At 42.6% G+C, this 19,303-nt stretch overlaps 1 protein-coding gene across 1 annotated transcript in view; it reads left to right on the top strand.

The window, feature by feature from the left end:
• The window catches only part of SH3RF3 (SH3 domain containing ring finger 3), a 786,031-nt gene extending 767,479 nt beyond the window's left edge, over window positions 1-18,552 (top strand). Inside the window, exon 10 of the mRNA XM_078658954.1 lies at window positions 16,665-18,552. Coding sequence (XP_078515080.1) covers window positions 16,665-16,833 — 169 coding nt within the window. The 3' untranslated portion in view covers window positions 16,834-18,552. The remainder of the gene's footprint in view (window positions 1-16,664) is intronic.
• Window positions 18,553-19,303: the final 751 nt, after the last annotated feature.

Below are 19,303 nucleotides of genomic sequence, written 5' to 3'. Positions count from 1 at the left end.
TGACCATGGAAGGCAGATAGGAGGGGACAGGGGCCCACACATAGGCAATGGGGGGCTGGCGGGAGGGGGAAAGGAGCAGCAAGCTGACCACGGAGGGCAGGTGGAAGCGAGAAGGGGCATGCACATGGAGAATAGAGGGCAGGTTGTAGTGGGAAAAGGACATGGGCATTGAGCTGACAACAGAGGGCAGGCCAGAATGGGTAAGGCCATCAAGCTGACCACACAGAGAAACCGGGATGGGGTAGGAGCATGCACAAGGAGAATGGAGGACTGGCGGGAGCAAGCTAACCATAGAGGACAGACTACAATGGATAGAGACAGCGAGCTGACCACTGAGGGCAGGCCAAATGGGCAGAATGAGCAAGCTGACTGTGAAGGGCATGCAAGAGGGAGCAGGGGCAGCACACAGGCAACAGAGGGTAGGCAGGAGGATTGGAGGCAGAACATAAACAACAGAGTAGGTGCGAGGGGCAGAGGCAGTATACGGACAACAAAGAGCAGGCGGGAGGGGCATTGATAGCAAGCTGACAATGGAGGTAGACAGGAAGGTTAGGGGCAGCAAACTGACAATGAAGGGCAGGTAAGAGAGGCTAAGCAGCAGACTTTGTGGCCAACTGGTACTCTGCAAGACATAGGCCTTGTGCTGTGGGGATCGGCCCTTGCAGTGGTATGGGTGCAGGGGTGAACCACTGCTGCACTCTGCTGTAGGCTGGGCTGGGTCTGGGCCACCACCCCACTTAATATTATAAAAAATGCCATCCACAGTGTGGGTGTTGGCTGAATATGATCAATATGGCACATCAATTCCCTGGAAAAAACAAAGGTAAAAGGAGAGCTATAGTTTGGTATGGTAATATGATTTTCCCTTACATTAAAAACCCCCAGAAATTCACTGAAAAAAACAAATGTTAAAGTAATATTATAGTTAGATGGTCAAAAACCATAACAAAACCACATATTCACCAGTAATAGTTCAGTGAGCTAACTGGAACTGTGTCCGCACCATGCACTGCTTATGACCTTACATATTTCATCACTCATGGCATGCTAAATGACACAATTGATGACTCTACTGATGACATCTCAAATTACATCATTGATGACATTACTGGTGCATCTTAGTTTCTCAGAAAAGCAGCATGTGTCATTGTCTGCTCCTTAATGCACAGCAAAGTAATGACCCAAGGCTGAGATTAATGCAAGCTTTCTACCCCCCACTTGTTATTTGTTTTAAGAGAGACACCCTTTGTGCCATGGGTGTGCCCAAATATGGGCTCTGTGATTACTGTGCTATATCACTCAAACTGCACCTCATTGATGAGGCCCAAGTAGGATGAAAGTGGCCTGGGTTTTATTGTGTTCCTTTCTAAATGTGAAACAGACAGCAATTTGGGCTGGACATTTCCTGTTGGAGTAGGGACAAGACTGATTTCCATAGGATCGGTCTCAAAAGCAATGGGCTGGGTAATTGCCAGTGGCTGAGATTAATTCAAATATTCTGACCATCACAGTTTTGCAACATAAAATACCTGCATTTTTGTAGGTAACCAATGAAGTTTTAAAGAAATACTTCACTAATGAACTATCAGGAAAGTGCTAATGCAAACACTCACATGTATTGTGCTGTTTCCGACATAGAATGAACCATTTTATGTGTGATATAGCATCCAGTCATCTTTGAAGATTGCCCATAAGGAAAATAGGAATTCCAACAGGAGAAAATGTCAAATGTGTATCTTCCTTCCTTAGTGCGGGTCAGCTGAACCCCCTCGCAACTGAAAGAAAGTGGAGTGAGTCCAGTCAATCAATCATAAACTTTATTCGATTTGACAAGCAAATCATAAAAGCACATAGGAATGAGTTATATTTAATTCTGGAAGATATATTAGTTTATCCTTGATAGTTATTTCTCTTATCAAGGCAGTCTGTGAGGCCTCTTGAATGAGACACAGGCAACTGGGCCACTGTGTAGTGTAGAGAAGTAACTTTGATCCACCGTTTCCAGTCTGCTCATGATGACTTCAGCGGCAGTGACTCACCACTGTGGTGTCTGCAGGCTTCCTGGTGACTCTTCTTTCGAGCAGGATGCATGACTTCCCATCCTGCTGGGATCATTTGGTGAGATGTCAACATCACTGAGGAGGTTATGAAGTGAATCACCGCAGCGGGTCTGCGCCTGTGGGTTAAACAGTGATGAATGTGGTTGGTGAAAGTAATGAGACACTCACTGGCCTGGTTTCCCTTTAAGATCCACAGAGACATTTCATAAAGTTGCAGTAAACTTTGTCTACCTCTCTGTTCTTATATCAGATGCTCTTCCACGGTGGTTGTGTTGAAGTCAAGAGAGGTGAACCGTTGTCTAGAGGAGGGGAAAGGTTTGTACAGAGGGAGTGTGATACCATTGAAGTCAGAGGAGGTGTGAGGAACTTGTGAGGAAGGTTTCCTGACCAGGTTGGTCATGGAGTTCTTTGGCTGGTCTGGACATGATTTTATAGAGGGTCATCTTTATAAAGGACGGTGCCCGGTAAGGCATGCTTTATGAGGTCTGGGACAAGGGGGAACAACGATAAGAATGGCAATGAACTGTCCCACATGACCTGTATTGCTTCCTGAGGGGCCTTGATTAGCTCCCAAAGCTGGCCATGATGTGAAAGGTCTATACAGCTACACCATGTTTTCCTTGTATCATTTTAATGGTATTTCTTTTTATCATTATTATCAATTTCTCTTTTATTTACCTTTGTATATTGTACTTTACTTGATTGAAAAAATAGAAAGTGAATACAATATATACAGTGCTATACAATAATATGTGCACAGTGTAATACAATTGCTAATATCAATTCATTACATTTTATATACAAAGAACTTCTCATTTTTTGAGACACAAGGAACCATGTATATACATTATTTCATAAAAGAATACTCATTCATAGCAATATTCATACCCCATGTTGGCCAAACCACTCATTCCTCATACTCCCCCACAGTCATTCACACAACTTTTGCCATTCATGCTTATTGCAACCATTATTTTACAATTACTGTCTAAAGACAACAGGGAAGTGACTATTTGCTGAACCGTTGCTGTGTTGTTGGTCCGAATCTTGTAAAGTTCGGTCTACGATTGTTTCGGTGGTCAAGATGTAAAATCTCCATCTTCTTCAGGACCAGCTGAGGTCGTACCTCATGAAATGACCGAACAACATGGGGGGCACCTGTAAATAATAAAATATCTTTAAAGACCAGCCTAGTTATACCAACTAATTCGAATAGGAACCATATCCAGTGTTGTTTCTGCACCAACAAAAAAAACTTGTAAAATAATGGTTGGAATAAGCACGAATGGCAAACGTTGTGGGAATGAATGTGTGTGGGTATGAGCAATGAGTAGTTTGGCCCATGTGGGGTATGAATATTGCTATGAATGAGTATTCTTTTATGAAATAATGTGTATACATGGTAATGGTTCCTTGTGTCTCAAAGATTGAGAAGAAGGTCTTTGTATATTAAATGAATTGATATTATCTATTGTACCACACTGTATAGTATTGCACATATTATTGTATAGCAATGTATATATATATTCACTTTCTATTTTTTCAATCAAGTAAAGTACAGTTTGCAAAAGTAAATAAAAGAGAAATTGATAATGATAAAAAGAAAAAAATGATACAAGGGAAAATGGTGTAGCTGTATAGACTTTTCACACCATGGCCAGCTACGGGAGCTAATCAAGGCCCCACAGGAAGCAATACAGGTCGAGTGTTACAGTTCATTGCTATTCTATAGAGGCTCATCTACAAATGAGGATAAAATGAGAGGTATGAAAAAAGCCTTTCATGCATCATGCATGATCCCTGTATCCAGGACCTAAATTAAGAACATAGGACCTGATTTAGAGTTCAGCAGACGGGTTACTCTGTCCCAAATGTGAGGGATGTCCCGTCCGCTGTATTGCAAGTGCACTTTATCAAATGGCACTTGTAATAGTGCAGAAAGGATATCAGACATGTTTGTGACAGAGTAACTCATCCGCCAAACTCTAAATCAGGCCCGTAGTCTAACTGCATAGTGATGTCACACAGAACAGTGTAGAAGAGTCGCTAAACAGTACATCTCGAGCAGAAGGAGGTGCGTCTATGCATTCAGAGGCAAAGTGGGAATTACGACACATTGCTGTAGGCTTTCCTTAGAGCCTCACTATGGGGCCTATTGGGATGGTGGACGGACCTGTGTCCGTCCGCCACCCCCGAGGTTTGGGGACCGTCCGCAGGGGCAGCGGCGGTCCCTCCAGTGCAACTAGGATGAGACCGCCACCCTGGCGGTCACATCCCGTATCTTTAACCTTGCGGCGGGTGCTGCTTGAAGCAGCACCCGCGGCAAGGTTAAAAAACCATGTTTTACATTTACATGCACAAAGCGGCAGGCACCGCGCGGTGCCTGCCGCTTTGTGCATGTAAATGCTGGGGTGTACCATTGGTACCCCCCACCCCCTGACACCCTGGGGGCCCGCAATGGGCCCCCAAACACCAAAGACCACATGCTTTTCCACGGCGGAAAAGCCGCCGTGGAAAAGCATGTTTCGATGCACATCGTAATTTGGCTGACGGTGGCTTGCAGACACCGCCACCAAATCGCCCTCCACACCCCGCGGATCAGCGGCGGACGGACCTGCCGTCCGCCGCTGGTCCCACTGCCATCCTAATCTGGCGGTGGGTGTTTTATGTGGCCGCGGCGGTGAATTCGCATCCTCCAGGCCGGCGGTGGCTTCCGCCGGCCCGGAGGATGCGGATTCACCGCCATCCTAATCGGCCCCTATGTTAGGCAGATGACATTCAAAACTACCTTCATCAAAAACCTGTCATTATGGTCACTGGTTGGAGAACACACATTCCCTAGGACAATTTTCAAATGTGCCACCCTCTGACAGCGCTTTATTAGAAGCGTGGGCATGCAACTTCTCATGAGAAACATTTGTGATGGAGTGGATGCCTGCAAGAACAGCAGAGAATGGGGCTTATCAGAGAATAAGATGATTTCCTTTTAATTAAATGCTAATTAAATGAGGAAAGATAAGCAAGTCGGCAAGGGGCTTCTATACCCTCCCCCCTCGTCCAACGTCTTTGTGACCACTAACAGTGTTCAGAAATAACTAGCAGGAGTGAAGGATGCCCATTGCTTAAGGGTAGGTTAACAACCCCACACCCTGTGGGCCCTTTAATAATGCTGCACCGTATGCAATATGTAGCCAATATTCGTAAAACAGGTTCGCTCCTGTGCTGACAATATGCAGATCTATGTACGGATAGATGGGGCCACTGATGCCTTTTGGACAATAAAAAATACTTTTCATAAAAAAGACTGGTGGTTTTAGTGGTCTAAAATACAGCACACCACACAATGGAAGTAATGCTGGTAGGACCTAAGCATATGCATGTTTCACTCACAAAACTTCAGTTTATTTTGCATCTCAAGGATGAGTTTGTCCCCCCCGCCCCAAATAGACAAGGTGACCAAGAATTGTTGACTTAAATTTTGCCAGTTTTGTAAGGTGCTTTATTATATTCTGAAGGGGCATCATAAAACCGTAGTGGGAAGCCTAATCATGGCAACCCCAGATTTTGGAAATGCTTCCTGTGGGGGCGTCCAGCCTGTCAACAGATGCAGCCGCAGTGACCACAGAGCGCAGCAGCATGTCTTATTTTCAAACTGTGCAATATGGTCCCAGTCTCACATCTGCAGACTTCATTTCATTGGTTGCTGGTTAGGTGGGATCAATGTTAAAATCTTGTCGTTGCTGTATAGGTGCCTACTCGATAAGGCACCAATGATATCTTGGAAATAAAATAAGAAAATATGTTCCCCCCGCATCTCTGTAGTTGTCTGTCCTATTATTCTTAATACTTGTTAGGACAAAATGCAAATTACAGTGACCAGAATTTTTGTGAGCCTGGCCCTGAATTTTGGAAAGAGTTAACCTTACACACACGGACTGAGAATTCCCTCCATTCTTTTTGTAAAGCATTAAAAACATGATGGTGCTGCTAATTCGCTTGATTGAGCTCTGCTTGTTTTTGGCCCCACAACTGCCGTCCTTTTTGGCATTTAGATCAGTGCTTAATTTGTGAAAGAATAAGTACCAGAGCCCTTGTCAGGAGACAACTGCAGCTTGCCTCACCCTTTGCCCCTGCCAGAACAGGCAATGACATTACCAACACAACTACTAAGCATCACATGCCTTCAAGTGTGACTCTTCAGACTATTCCAACCCCTCTAGAGCTATAAGAATGTCTTGGGAGGCAGACATTAATCATTTTTTAAGATATATTGACTTAACAAACAACTGTTGTTGTGCTTGTCTCTAAATTAGACAAACAGCACCACCATGTGGCAGAGTATCATAACTGCCAGTATTAACAAGTAAGTGCTGGTGCCAAGCACCGGAAACCACAGACTCAAATTAGGCACTGACATAAATAAAGTTCGGTTTGCTTAGTGTGTTGTATAGATATATAAATATATGTAATAAATACATACGGGCAGCAGTTGATGACACATTGGGTGACATCTGGGGTTCACTGGTGCACTGACCCCCTTTACAACCAAACTTTGCCCTGGTGTTGTCATGATCTCACCCATGCTAGTTACGTCACAAGCAGTGATTGTTGGTTGATGCACAGTGGGATTAAACATTGTCTGCAGGTACTTTGTCAATCTATGTAACCCATCCAATTTTTCATTTTTTTCCTTTCAAATACCCCTGTTTTTCTTTTTTTGGCGTTGTCCAGGGGTTCCTAGTTTAATGGTCCCGGTAGCTCTAATCTTCCCATAGACACCATGAGTGTACCCTCTCTTTTTAGTCTTGTGTGAGTAAAACCTCTCTATGCCCAAAGACACAGACTCCTAGGACCTAGTTGGTATCAGTTCATAAAGGTTTTGGAGGTCATCTATGGCAGATGCCTTCTACTACAAAGTAATAATTTAGATAACCCTCTTCCAGTTTCAAAACCCTTTTTCCTTAAGACTTGATCATGAACACCACTTCAAATGCTTATGAGAAAATTGTTGTAGTGACCAGAGTGTTTACAGCAAGGGATTGATCACAGACACGTTGAAGATTTAATTTAGTTTTTTTCCAATTGATGATCACGAACATCAAACTGTATCAAGGATATGAGATGAACGCTGCCTATAAAAATGATAGTCAGTCCATTCCCCACTTCCCCCCTTTCGCCTTTTCCAATGGCTATCTCGGTGGGAAACACAAATGTTCCCACAAGAGATGCCTCCCGTGGCTTGAAAACTGTCTGGTGGCATGTCGCCATGACAACTCCCCTTGGCTGGTGGTCCTTACCAATCTCAGCGCGAGCAACAAGGGCAGGAGTTAGTGACACGTTATGTTTTCATTAGTTTAAATCTATGTTAAATGCAACTATGATTTTCCTGCTTTTGTATTGAGGTTTTTGCATAAAAACTACCATAAGACATTAACAAATTGGCAGGATGATCAGTAGTTTACCCTCCAGAGGCACATATTAAACACTAACAAGGTGTATTCTCTATAATGTATCCCAGACTCCTTTCACAGGCTCCGATATTAAATTAATTCAGAACTGTGGACATCGCCAGAGGGGGAACATCCTTTACCACGAAACTTTTACAACGTGGTACCATTACCACGCAACTTTTACAACGCAATTCATTACAACGAATTGCGCTGGGGGCGCTCTAGAATAGGGAATGGTTTAATTTACTATCCAACACCTTCCCTACTATCCACAGGGACTGGAGTTGGAATAGTAAATTAAACTATTCACTATCCAGCACCCCCCAACGCAAGTCTTTGTAACGACTTGCGTTGTAAAACCTGCGTTGTAACGGTACGCGTGGTAATACCACGCGTTGTACCGTCATACATCAGCGCCAGACTGATCCATTTTGCTGGAAGTCCACAGGACAGCATTGATCTATTGTTGAATGTAAGAGATGATCGAGAGGACAAAACTTTTGACTGCCTAGTGATCATGTCTATTACATTTGGAATTACATCTTTGTAATGCTTTTGTTACAGAATAATAGTTTTCCTCGTTTCTTTAAATTTGTACAGTGTGACAAGCATAAAGTGTCATTTAAGTGCTATACTTTTTTCAAAAACACTTACCTCACTTGGATATTCCGGGCCTATTCGCTTTAAATGTTGCATATCTGCACCTGGCACATTGTAAATTGGGGGATTAAGTCCCCTTCAATCCTGAGGGTCCCTGGGGGTGAACTAGCCCACCGGGTACTTCCAGTATGCACCAAGGAGCTGAGTTGCAGAGAGGTGTTGAGAGGCCATGCCCTTTTTTACACGTCTCTGCAACGCAGCTCTGTGGCACTTACTGGAGGTAGCTGGTGGGCTAGTTGGCCCCCAGGGACCCTTAGGACTCAAGGGGATGTAATCCCCAAATTTACAACGGTCCAGGGGACGCATTTGCACAGTGGTGCAGGGAGGGGGCGTGGCCTGATGTGAGAAGTGTGCAAAAGCACCCTGTGGCGCGTTTTAAGCTGGGTGATTAATTCCCCTTGAATCCTGAGAGTCCCTGGGGTGAACTAGCCCAACAGGTACCTCCAGTATGCGTCAGGGAGCTGCGTGGCAGAGAGATGTTGAGAGGCCAGGCCCGTCTTTACACCTCTCTGCAATGCAGCTCTGTGGCACTTACTGGAGGTACCTGGTGAGCTAGTTGGCCCCCAGGGACCCTCAGGGCTGAAGGGGATGTAATCCCCCAATTTACAACGCTCCAGGGAGCGCGTTTGCACAATGGTGCAGGGAGGGGAAGTGGCATTATGTGGCAAGTGTGCAAAAGCGCCCTGTGGTACGTTTTAAGTTGGGATATTAAGTCTCCTTGGATCCTGAGGGTCCCTGGGGGGCAACTAGCCCACCAGGTACATCCAGTAAGCGCCAGGGAGCTGCGTTGCAGAGAGGTGGTTCAAGGCCACACTCCCTTTTTATACCACTCTGCAGCACAGCTCTGTGGCGCTTATTGGAGGTCGCGGTGGGCTAGTTGGGCCCCAGGGACGCTCAGGATTCAAGGGGAATTAATCATCCAACTTAGAGCCCCCTAGGGGGTGTGTTTGCACAGTGGTGCAGGGAAGGAGCGTGACCTGATGTGACAAGTGTGCACACACGACCTGTGGTGCATTTTAAGTTGGGGGATCAAGTCACCTTGAATCCTGACAGTCCCTGAGAGCCAACTAGCCCACCAGGTACGTCCAGTAAGCGCCACAGAGTTGCGTTACATAGAGGTGTAAAAAGGGGTGTGTCTCCAGACCACCTCTCTGCAACGCAGCTCTGTGGAGCTTACTGTAGGTACCTGGTGGGCTAGTTGGCCCCCAGGGACCCTCAGGATTCAAGAGGAATTAATCACTCAACTTAGAACCCCCCAGGGGGCACGTTTGCACAGTGGTGAAGGGAGAGGGTGGGCCCGATGTGACATATGTGTACTTATGCAATCAGTCCGCCAAAACCCAAGCACTTATAAATTCACCATGCACTCTCCTTGCAGCACTCTAATCATCCAGTCACTACCCATGTACTCATGCAATGACCCAGGCACTAACACATACAGTGCTACAATCCCCTGAGCACTACTGATGCAATCCAGCCGTCTCCTTGTCACTACCCATGCAATCCTCCAATCCCCGAGTGAGCACCATGTACTTATCCAATCACTCCACCAAAACCCAGGCACTTATAAATTCACCATGCACTGTCCTTGCCGTACACATTCAATCAGTACCCATGTACTTATGCAATGACCCAGGAACTAACACATGCACTGCTACAATCCTCTGAGAACTACCCATGCAGTCCAGCCATCACCCTGTCAGTACCCATGTTCTCTTTCAATCACCCAGCCAGCACAATGTACTTATCCAATCACTCCGCCAAAACCCAAGCACTTATAAATTTACCATGCACTCTACTTGCAGTACTCTAATCCTCCACTCAGTACCCATGTACTCATGCAATGAACCAGGCACTAACTCATAGAAAATACAGAGGAGGTCATGCTAATCACAGGGGTATCCCAACGCATAGTGTTCCCTAGTGTATGTAGGTGTTTTCACTGTATTCTAAGAGTCTTTTAGCATAGCACTGGCTCTGGTCCTGGTTAGTCAGAGTCAGTTACCACCAGTACCCGTCAGTAAAAAGTTGGGGGCACAGGAGGACTTTCTGCTCGTCTGTTGGTTCTTTCTGCATATCGCTTGCTTCTTCCTGCACTTTTGTTCATTTTCCTGGACTTCTGTTGACTCTTTCAGCATTTGTCTTGCTTCTTTCTGCGCTTTTCTTTCTCTTTCTTCACATGTCCTACTTTTGTAGGCATAGTTAGAAATTAGCATTAAAAAAACCATTGCAATTCACTAAAAAAGACATAGGTTTCAGGCACGTTATAGTTAGAAATTAGCATTTAAAAAACCATTGAAATTCACTGAAAAAACCATAGGTTTCAGGCGTCTTATAGTTAGAAATTAGCATTTAAAAAACCTTAGAAATTCACTGAAAAAAACATAGGTTTCAGGGACGTTATAGTTAGTTGGACATTTCACTCATACAAAACCATAGAAATTCCACGGTTATAGTTAGTTCAGCTAACTATGACTCGCGCCCCCGCAATGCACTGCTGATGATGTCACATATTACATCATTCATGACATGGTCAGTGGCATCACTGATGACATCTCAAATTACATCACTGACGACATCACATACTTTCAGCTTTTTCCAGGCGTTTTGCTGCTCGTTGTTCCATTGTTTTGAAGCATGGCAAGAAAATGGTTTGCTAAGTAAGGAAGAAAAAAACGACCTGACTGTGTCACATCCCATAATGCCAACAATTTATTTTCTGCCGAAAATACACAAGACTTTAATCAAACCGCCTGCACGTCCAATAATATCCAGTTGCGGATCTTTGTGTGAAAATGTTGCTTCCTATGTAGATTACTTTTTGGCTCCGATAGTACCGACTCTCAGGTCATTTATCAAAGATACTGGTGACTTTTTAAGAATCATCATGGGAGTGGAATGGCAACCTGAGTACTGGCTGGCCACCATAGATGTAGCATCGTTGTATACTTCAATTCAACACAATATAGGCTTAACTGCAATAAAATACTTCCTTAATCAAAGACCCATACCAGAACTACGTCACACAAACATGCTACTGGATATGATCACCTTCTGTCTGGAAAATAATGTCTTTATCTTTGACAAAAACATCTATACTCAAATGGTTGCGCCATGGGCGTTTCCTTCTCTCCAAGCTATGCCAATCTCACCATGGGTTGGTGGGAGAAAAGCATAGCTTGGAGAGAAGAAAACGAACCATACACCACGGACGTGGTTGTATGGCTCAGGTTTATTGATGACCTATTCCTCCTATGGAAGGATACAAAACAAAGACTTACTGAGTACATTGATATTCTGAATATAAATGGAGTAGGATTAAAATTCACCTCAAATATTCAGAAAAAAGAAATAGAGTTCCTTGATACAAAAATCTATATCAAGAACAACAAATTGGAAACGACAGTATTTAGAAAAAAACTTCGACAAATAGTGTGCTTCATGGAACAAGTTTCCATCCAGTCTCACTTAAACAAAGCATCCCATACGGGGAATTTTTACGCATGAAACGTAATTGCTCTGAAGAAAAAGAAATGGAAAACAAGTTCAAAGAAACTAAAGATCGCTTTTCCAAACGAGGATACAAACAGGCAGACATAATAAGAGGAGAACAAAAAGCAAGAGCAAAATCAAGAGCAGAAACTTTGGTACCAAAGAACAGATCTCTAACAAATACAGATGAAGATAAACCACGATTGATTCTGACTTATTCGAAGGAAAGCTATAAAATACGACAAATCCTGATGAAATATTGGAATGTGCTGAAAAAAGACACAGAAATAGGCTCTCTCATTGGTGACAGACCTTTAATCTCATACCGCAAAGCTCCCTCAATTCAAGACACTTTAGTGAACAGCCATTTCAAAAAAGTGAAAACCATGACTTGGTTAGAGAAACGTCAATTAGGATTTAGCAAGTGCTCAACATGCAAAGCATGTAAAATCGGCTAAAACATCAAGACCATAAAAGATCCAAAGGGCAGGCCCTTTGAAATAAAGAATAAAATAACCTGTGAATCACAATTTGTGGTCTATCAAATACAATGTTTCTGTGGAAAAAAGTACATCGGCTCAACAGTCTGCCCACTCAAAAAGAGAATACTCGAACATACAAGAGCCATCCAGAACAATGACCTTAGTTTTGCGACAGCAAAACATTTAAAAACTCACCCAGGAAAAACTTGGAAGACATGAAATATGCTGGTATTGCCATGGTGAGTGAGAATGAAAGAGGAGGTGATCGAATTACAAAACTAAGACGCCTTGAATCAAAACTTATAATAAGATTCAAAACAAGAAACCCGTGGGGAATGAACGCGGATGAGGAGCTTTATGTTCACTTATGAACCCTTTTGTCGAATATATTAACTGAATACTGCAATGAATGTAAAACTCATTAATGAAATGTACCTTTCTCTTTGATCTAAAAGTGGATGAATCATATAAACGAAATACATGTGACATATATACAATACAAAAATATTCTTCATGGCGCTGTGGTAGCTGTGAGTGAGGCACAAACGACAGAACTGGACTATCAGGCACTTAGCCACAATTCCTGAATATGGACACTTAGTCCACTATTTTTTGCATACAGATTTTGCGCTATTGAATCTGTAAAACTCAATAATGTTGATATCTAACTTTATGTTGGACTACATTATGCGCAAATGTTGAATATTACTAAAATACACAAATAATAAATTCACTTGTGCCGCGAACTGCAGCATTCCGGCATGTCACAGTGCCATGATTGGTTAAATTTTAAACTTAAACTACTGAGCCCACAATGCATCATAATAGGCCATGTTGTGTCATCAGCTATATATGGTAGACACAAATGAAGGACATTTGTTTGTAACCGTGATCAGGGACAGTTCACGTCCGAAACGCGTAGGTGGGGAACCTACAGAAAATAAACTAAAGATTAACTATCGAAGTGGTGTGCGGCGTCTTCTTCATGAAGGTTCTTTGCTAAAAACATTGTTTGCGAGGGTGTCCTGAACCTCGCCGCCAGCACCAGCCACAAAGCTGCTCCTCTCGCCTTGGGACATTTGCTTGTACAATAAAAATAAAATATATATATATATATATATATATATATATATATATATATATATATATATATATATAAATATATATTCTAAGCAGTAAATCTTAAATATTTTAGTACATAACATTCATATGATGAAAATGTCATACATTCCACTAATACTTAATATAAATACATACTTATATAAGCACAGACACAAATATATGTGTTTAGCCATTTAATTACAAAATATGAAATAAATTACCAAACTAATAAAAACCAAACTAATATAATTACACAAAAATATGAACATATAAAAAGAATAGAAAATAAAAAAGAAACTAATTACAATAAAAAAAGGCTAACCAATATTTGGAAAAATATTGGAGTTAAGGAACATTAGATATACTTTTCCCACTCCCGTTTATGCAACAGTAGGGAAGTGTAGGCCTTTGGATGGGTTACATTTCCTATTCCTACTCCAAATAGCACAACTGTAAGTAAAGTATAGTAAAAATAAAATATCAATTATGCAAACAATAGTAACACATACAATTATTATATGAACTAAAACACACTAAAATAATTGAAAAATAATATTTTTTTATAATTATCTTACTTAAAAACTATATTACTTACCTAAAAAAATGATATTCTTGACAGCCATATTCTTACATCACAATATTTTTGTATCATAATATTTTGCGTCTGATATTTCTGTCTCCCAATATTTACAACGCGATATTTTGTCTAAACACTCAAAAAAAGTTTTAAATATTTTTGCTTTTAGCCAATCTTTTATTTTTAATTGCCTGTGGCCCAGCCATTCCTTCAACAAAAAAGTTTAAAAAACATGGCAATCCAAGCATTGACAAAGCCAAACATTTAGAAGCCAAGCTCAGACCTATTGGCTTTACCAATGCTTGTTTAGTTCTAGTGTTGTCCAATACTTTTACTTACTAAAAATCTATATTTTCCCTGAGCAGGCATAAAGAGTAGAAATGTTTTAATTTCTCCTTGTGTTTTTTCTCTTCACATACGTGTGCTGCATTCTACAGCACACGTACAAACAGGAAAACCATTAAAGCATAGTTTTTGAATCGGAAGGGAACCCTACCTGCACCAAAACTATGGTGACCACAACGCAGAAACCCCTGCACTATGGTGCTAAAGTGTCTGAGTTAGTGCATGGTAGCCAAAAGAGCAGAACAGTACCGCATCCTAGTAGATAGGGTGCTCTTCAGCTTCTCATACAACGCAGCCCGGCAACTTCAGTTTCTGCGTTGCACGATTTATTCTTCAATCTGGACCTACATGTTCCTATGGGCCACATGAGGACTGATTAGGAAGCAACACCTTTCACAATATTTTCCATATTTACCAAATAATATCAGCCTTGAGGTCTGTTTGCATGTTTGATGATCGTCTGCAATGAAAATAAAAGTTTCACCAAAGCATCCTGGTAAGCATGACCATGCAAGAGTTTGGGACAAAATTATTACATTTAGCGCAACAAAGTGCAGAAACCAAAGTTGCTGCACTGTGCTGTGCAAGGGGGAGCATGCAGCACAGAGCCATATTCATTAAAAATGGTCTGCCCCTGCAGGGCCGGACTGGGAACCATAACCGGCCCTGGCAAAGTGCGCAGCCGGCACCCCCTCCCCAATCGGTATAGTTGGAGGTGCCCCCAAGCTCTTTACCCGGGGCCGGTTTTCGGCCGATTTTGGTACAGGGCCCATTTTGCAGCTATGCTGCAAAAACGGCCCTGTAACAAAAACGGCCCCCAGGGCCCCAAAACCGGCCCCCACCCGTGCGGCGCACCGGAGGATTGACCCGGGGCCCGCTATGGCCAGTCTGGCCCTGTGCCCCTGGTGTCATCAGTTATAAAGGCTGCCTAGCGCCACCCACACAACCTTTGCACCTCGGTGCAGAGGCGTGTGCTTACTGTCTAGTGTGGGATGTGTACTGGAAGCATACTTTTCTATTACAAAATACTACACCTATATACATTCTGAATTATTCCACAGATTGTATGTGTGCTGTGCAGTGGAATGTTTGGAGAAATTAAAACATTTCTTCTTGTTAGTGCAGCGTCTGCTTCAAGGAGGCGTGGTTTCTCTATCTGTGTAGACCATACTATGCATCAAAAACTATGGGTGCATGCACAGATCCACCAAAGTAACACTCAAGTGACGCCCTCTTGTACGGCTGCGCAGAGCTGCGGAAAGGCTATTTGTGCCAGTGCTTAATTTGAGTCGGCGTTTTCCGGTGCTTGGCCCTTGCACTTAACTGTTAACACCGGTAGTTATGACAGTCTACCACATGGTGGCGCTGCATATCCACTTTAGAGATGAAGACAACAGTTGTTTATTCGTTCAAAATACAGTAAAAATGACTAATGCCTGCCGCTCAAGCCATTCTTAAAATGTTAGGAGCCTGGAATAGTCTGCATTGTCACACTTGTAGGAGTGGGATAGTCAATGGTTGTGCTGGGACTGTCACTGGCAGCGCTGGCAAGGGCAATGGGTGGTACAAGCCCCAGTTGCATCCTGACGAGCACTTAATTTTCTTTTTTACAAAATAAGCACCTTTCCAGCGCAAAATACCTTTTGTTCTGGAAAGTAAATACCCTTACAATTTTTGCATTGCTTTGCATGACGTTGCTTGCCTTTACATGATTTTGTACCAGCACAGCCTCATTGTAAATCTGGCCTTTGTCTTCGAATTTGAATAATTTCCAAACATCCTTATCGTTGTGTCCTCTAAGCGTACAGAGACAAAAGTATCTGCTCATTATGTGTGGTTTTAAACAGTGCAATTCCCTGTTATCTAAGCATCTTGTTACGTTTATTTCCTAACGTTGGATCCGCCTGTATGTATTTTTTAATACTGTGTTATTATGGCTCCCTCTAGTGTTGCAGCAAGATAAAACATGCTATTTCACAATTACACCGGAAACCCGCCAAAAATCATGTGAATTTTGACTAAAAACTATTTAACGAATACGAAAAAGAGGAACATTATTTGTTGTTCGTGGGACGCTTTGAGAAGCACGTGCTTTAGAGTGCTATAAACAATATCCTTGAATGGAGATTGATACAGGGGTTTTCATTTGTCACTTGTGTGCGTATTTTTTAATTCTACGTCACCACCCCACTCACCATTTCTTCGACATTTTTCAGTTATTTACTGATGCGTTATAAAGCTCGATACTGAAACAATCACACAGCAGATAAAGATTTATTTTATTACTAAATGAATTTGTGTGCGTTTTATGCCAAGGTTCTTGACTCATAAAACACAAATATTATGTTAAAACGTGTGCTGAACATATATCGAATTATACCTAGGAAAAGTTAACAGCTGACTATTGGTTATAAAAAATCCAACAAGAATTGATCATGTCAAGAAATTAACTATGTAAAAACTTTATTTTAATTTTAAATTTCTTCTGTCTCCACAGATACCGCGTGGTGGTTCCGTATCCGCCACAGAGCGAGGCGGAGATTGAGCTGAAGGAAGGCGACGTTGTGTTTGTGCACAAGAAGCGCGAAGATGGCTGGTACAAAGGAACGCTGCAGCGGAACGGAAGAACAGGGCTTTTCCCTGGAAGCTTTGTAGAGAGTTTTTGATGAACGCCTACATTCCATCAGAGGTCTGGAGACCAGGTTTTTTAATCTGCCATGGCTTACGACCTTCCAAGGGAACGCCGGCGTCACACAGCAAAAAAAAGTGGGCGAAGGATCTTGTTTCGCTGGAGAACAAGCACAAGAAGACAGAGCAAAGGGAATTGTCACTCAATCTACTGCCAATGTTACTTCCAAAGACTCACATCACAGCTCTGGAGAAGTCGTACCAGCCGCCGCTGTGGTGCCAGGACACCACGCAAATGAACCCAGGCATACAGCGGTATGTTGAAGTAGTGCCTTCCACTTGGAGTCCCACACTGAGGGAATGCACATTTGGACTGTATCTACCAATTATGTAAATTAGTGGAAATATCTTTCAAAATGTACTTTCTTTTACTGTAATTTATTTATCCAAGCTGCAGTGTTGTTATCAATGGCCTACACAAGACGCCAGGAGGCAATGGAAGGCTAGGCTCAAAGGCTCTTACAGTCTCATTGATTGGACAATGACCTGCTCAGCATCAGAGGAGCTGGGACAAGCCTACATGGGCAGAGAAACTGATGTGCCATATCAGTTATTCAAGTTTTAAGCACATTCAAAACTTTTCATCGGGTTCGACTTTGCGCAAAACAAAATCTTGTTGTGGTTTTTTGGTTGACACAGAAAGTTATGGGGGGATGAGAGGAAGCAACTTGAGACAGAATCATAACTGTGTGATCATAAAGGGAAGAATTATAAATTCACAATGCTAGTATCATCAACTCTTCAACATATACCTCAACCAATTAGTGCAAAGTGTATGCATTTAAAAATGTAAGAACAACAAAGGTGAACAAAGGTGTGTCATAGCCACCATTTAAAACATGTTTACATGTTCCTTACACCTAGTAGCAGTTTTTGATTATTGTTTAAATCCTGTATTGGCGCATATACATATCCCTTGTACCGTTTTGATAACTTGAGCTGTCATGTCCATTTTTTCATACAGGAGATACATTTTAAATTAAAGAGAGGTGCTGGAATTTCTATCTCTACCTATATCTGTATCACATTTTTGTTACAATACCCAGCACTGTATTTTTAATACAAAATCAGTCATAGCCTAGTTCTACTCAGACACATATGACCACAAAGTCTTTATATTTCTGCTTAAAAAATACAGTATTTGTAACACTGTGGGGCAAGAAGACAAATTACAAAAATATAAAATAATCTGATATGAAACTGTCATGCCCAAATAAACCATGACTTGTGTATTCCATTGAAAAAAAGCATTAATATATTATAACATTTGATGTGTTACTTCTGAATTGTACATTAGAAAATGCAAGCTCCTTCTAGGTCAATATTTATTTTATAGAGTATTTGTGGCTTTCTCTGTGGTTGTTTTGCAGTACCACCCAACGCTCGCTCTCTGATTTCTCAGCTCACTTCAGTGTGTCCATCACTGACACTTGCTCATGGCCTCTATTCAGAGGACCAGTGTTGTATATGCTGATGAAGCTTGATAGCCACTAAAAGCCGAAAGAGTTAAAGACAGGCTGGTAAACTCTGGAGTGGAGAGAAGGCACTGTGAGAAGAACCAACATTACCACTAGGAAACATTTTCTAGTGAACACTGTGGTCTCTCCTTTAAAACTGTGTTTTAATTCATAGTTGGCAAAACATTTAGGGCCTCATTTGGATGTCAGTCAGAAAGCCTCTGACCACAGGTCAGAGGCTTTCCGACCAACTTTCAAGGGTTGACTTCTGACTGCCTAATAACAATGTAGGTGGTTTTTTTTTGCAGAGTTTTTATATAGCGCGAACTAGACCCGAACTGAATCAGGTATCAGAGCGCTTTACATAGCACCAGTTACGTTACACAAGGACACACGCATTCATTTTAGGCACGGGGAGATTAAGTGATTTGCCCATAATCACAGGAGGTTTTTAGCGTCGTTACCGAGACTCGAACCCGAGAAGCGCCCTAGCTGTTAGGCCAACTCCTAGGCCCAAACTGCCCGATCATTCTGGCTGACTTCCGACGGGCTAAAGGAGCCTGGCGGGCACTCAGAACGGGCACGTAATCCCTTAAGGACAGCGTTTCCACCGTCGGGATTACGATGTCGGTTTACCACAAGCTTTTCATTTCAGGCTTTCCGACATGAAAGCCTGTCAGAAAGCAACTTTGAGGGCGCCTAACAGTGCCCCATGCCTCTGCCGCTTCCGGCTGGGGGCCTGCGGGGCACCTACGGTGCCCCCCTGTAAATCCCTGCACCCTGTGGCAGGCACCATGTGGTGCCTGGCTCAGGGTGCATGGATTTACTCAAACTCCCATTTCTCTATGGGAGCTTGTGCTGCAGGTGGAAACCACCCACAGCACTAGCTCCCATAGAAAAATGGGAGTCTGTGATGGCACCATCTGCGGTCGCATTGTGTAATTAGGTGGTCAGAACCACCGACCTACGGTCAGTCGGTTCCAACACCTAA

This window comes from Lissotriton helveticus, chromosome 8 (genome assembly GCF_964261635.1).
Source record: "Lissotriton helveticus chromosome 8, aLisHel1.1, whole genome shotgun sequence".
NCBI classification, from domain to species: domain Eukaryota; kingdom Metazoa; phylum Chordata; class Amphibia; order Caudata; family Salamandridae; genus Lissotriton; species Lissotriton helveticus.
The sequence above is the reverse complement of the archived record's forward strand: the minus strand, read 5'-3'. Positions and strand labels throughout refer to the sequence as shown.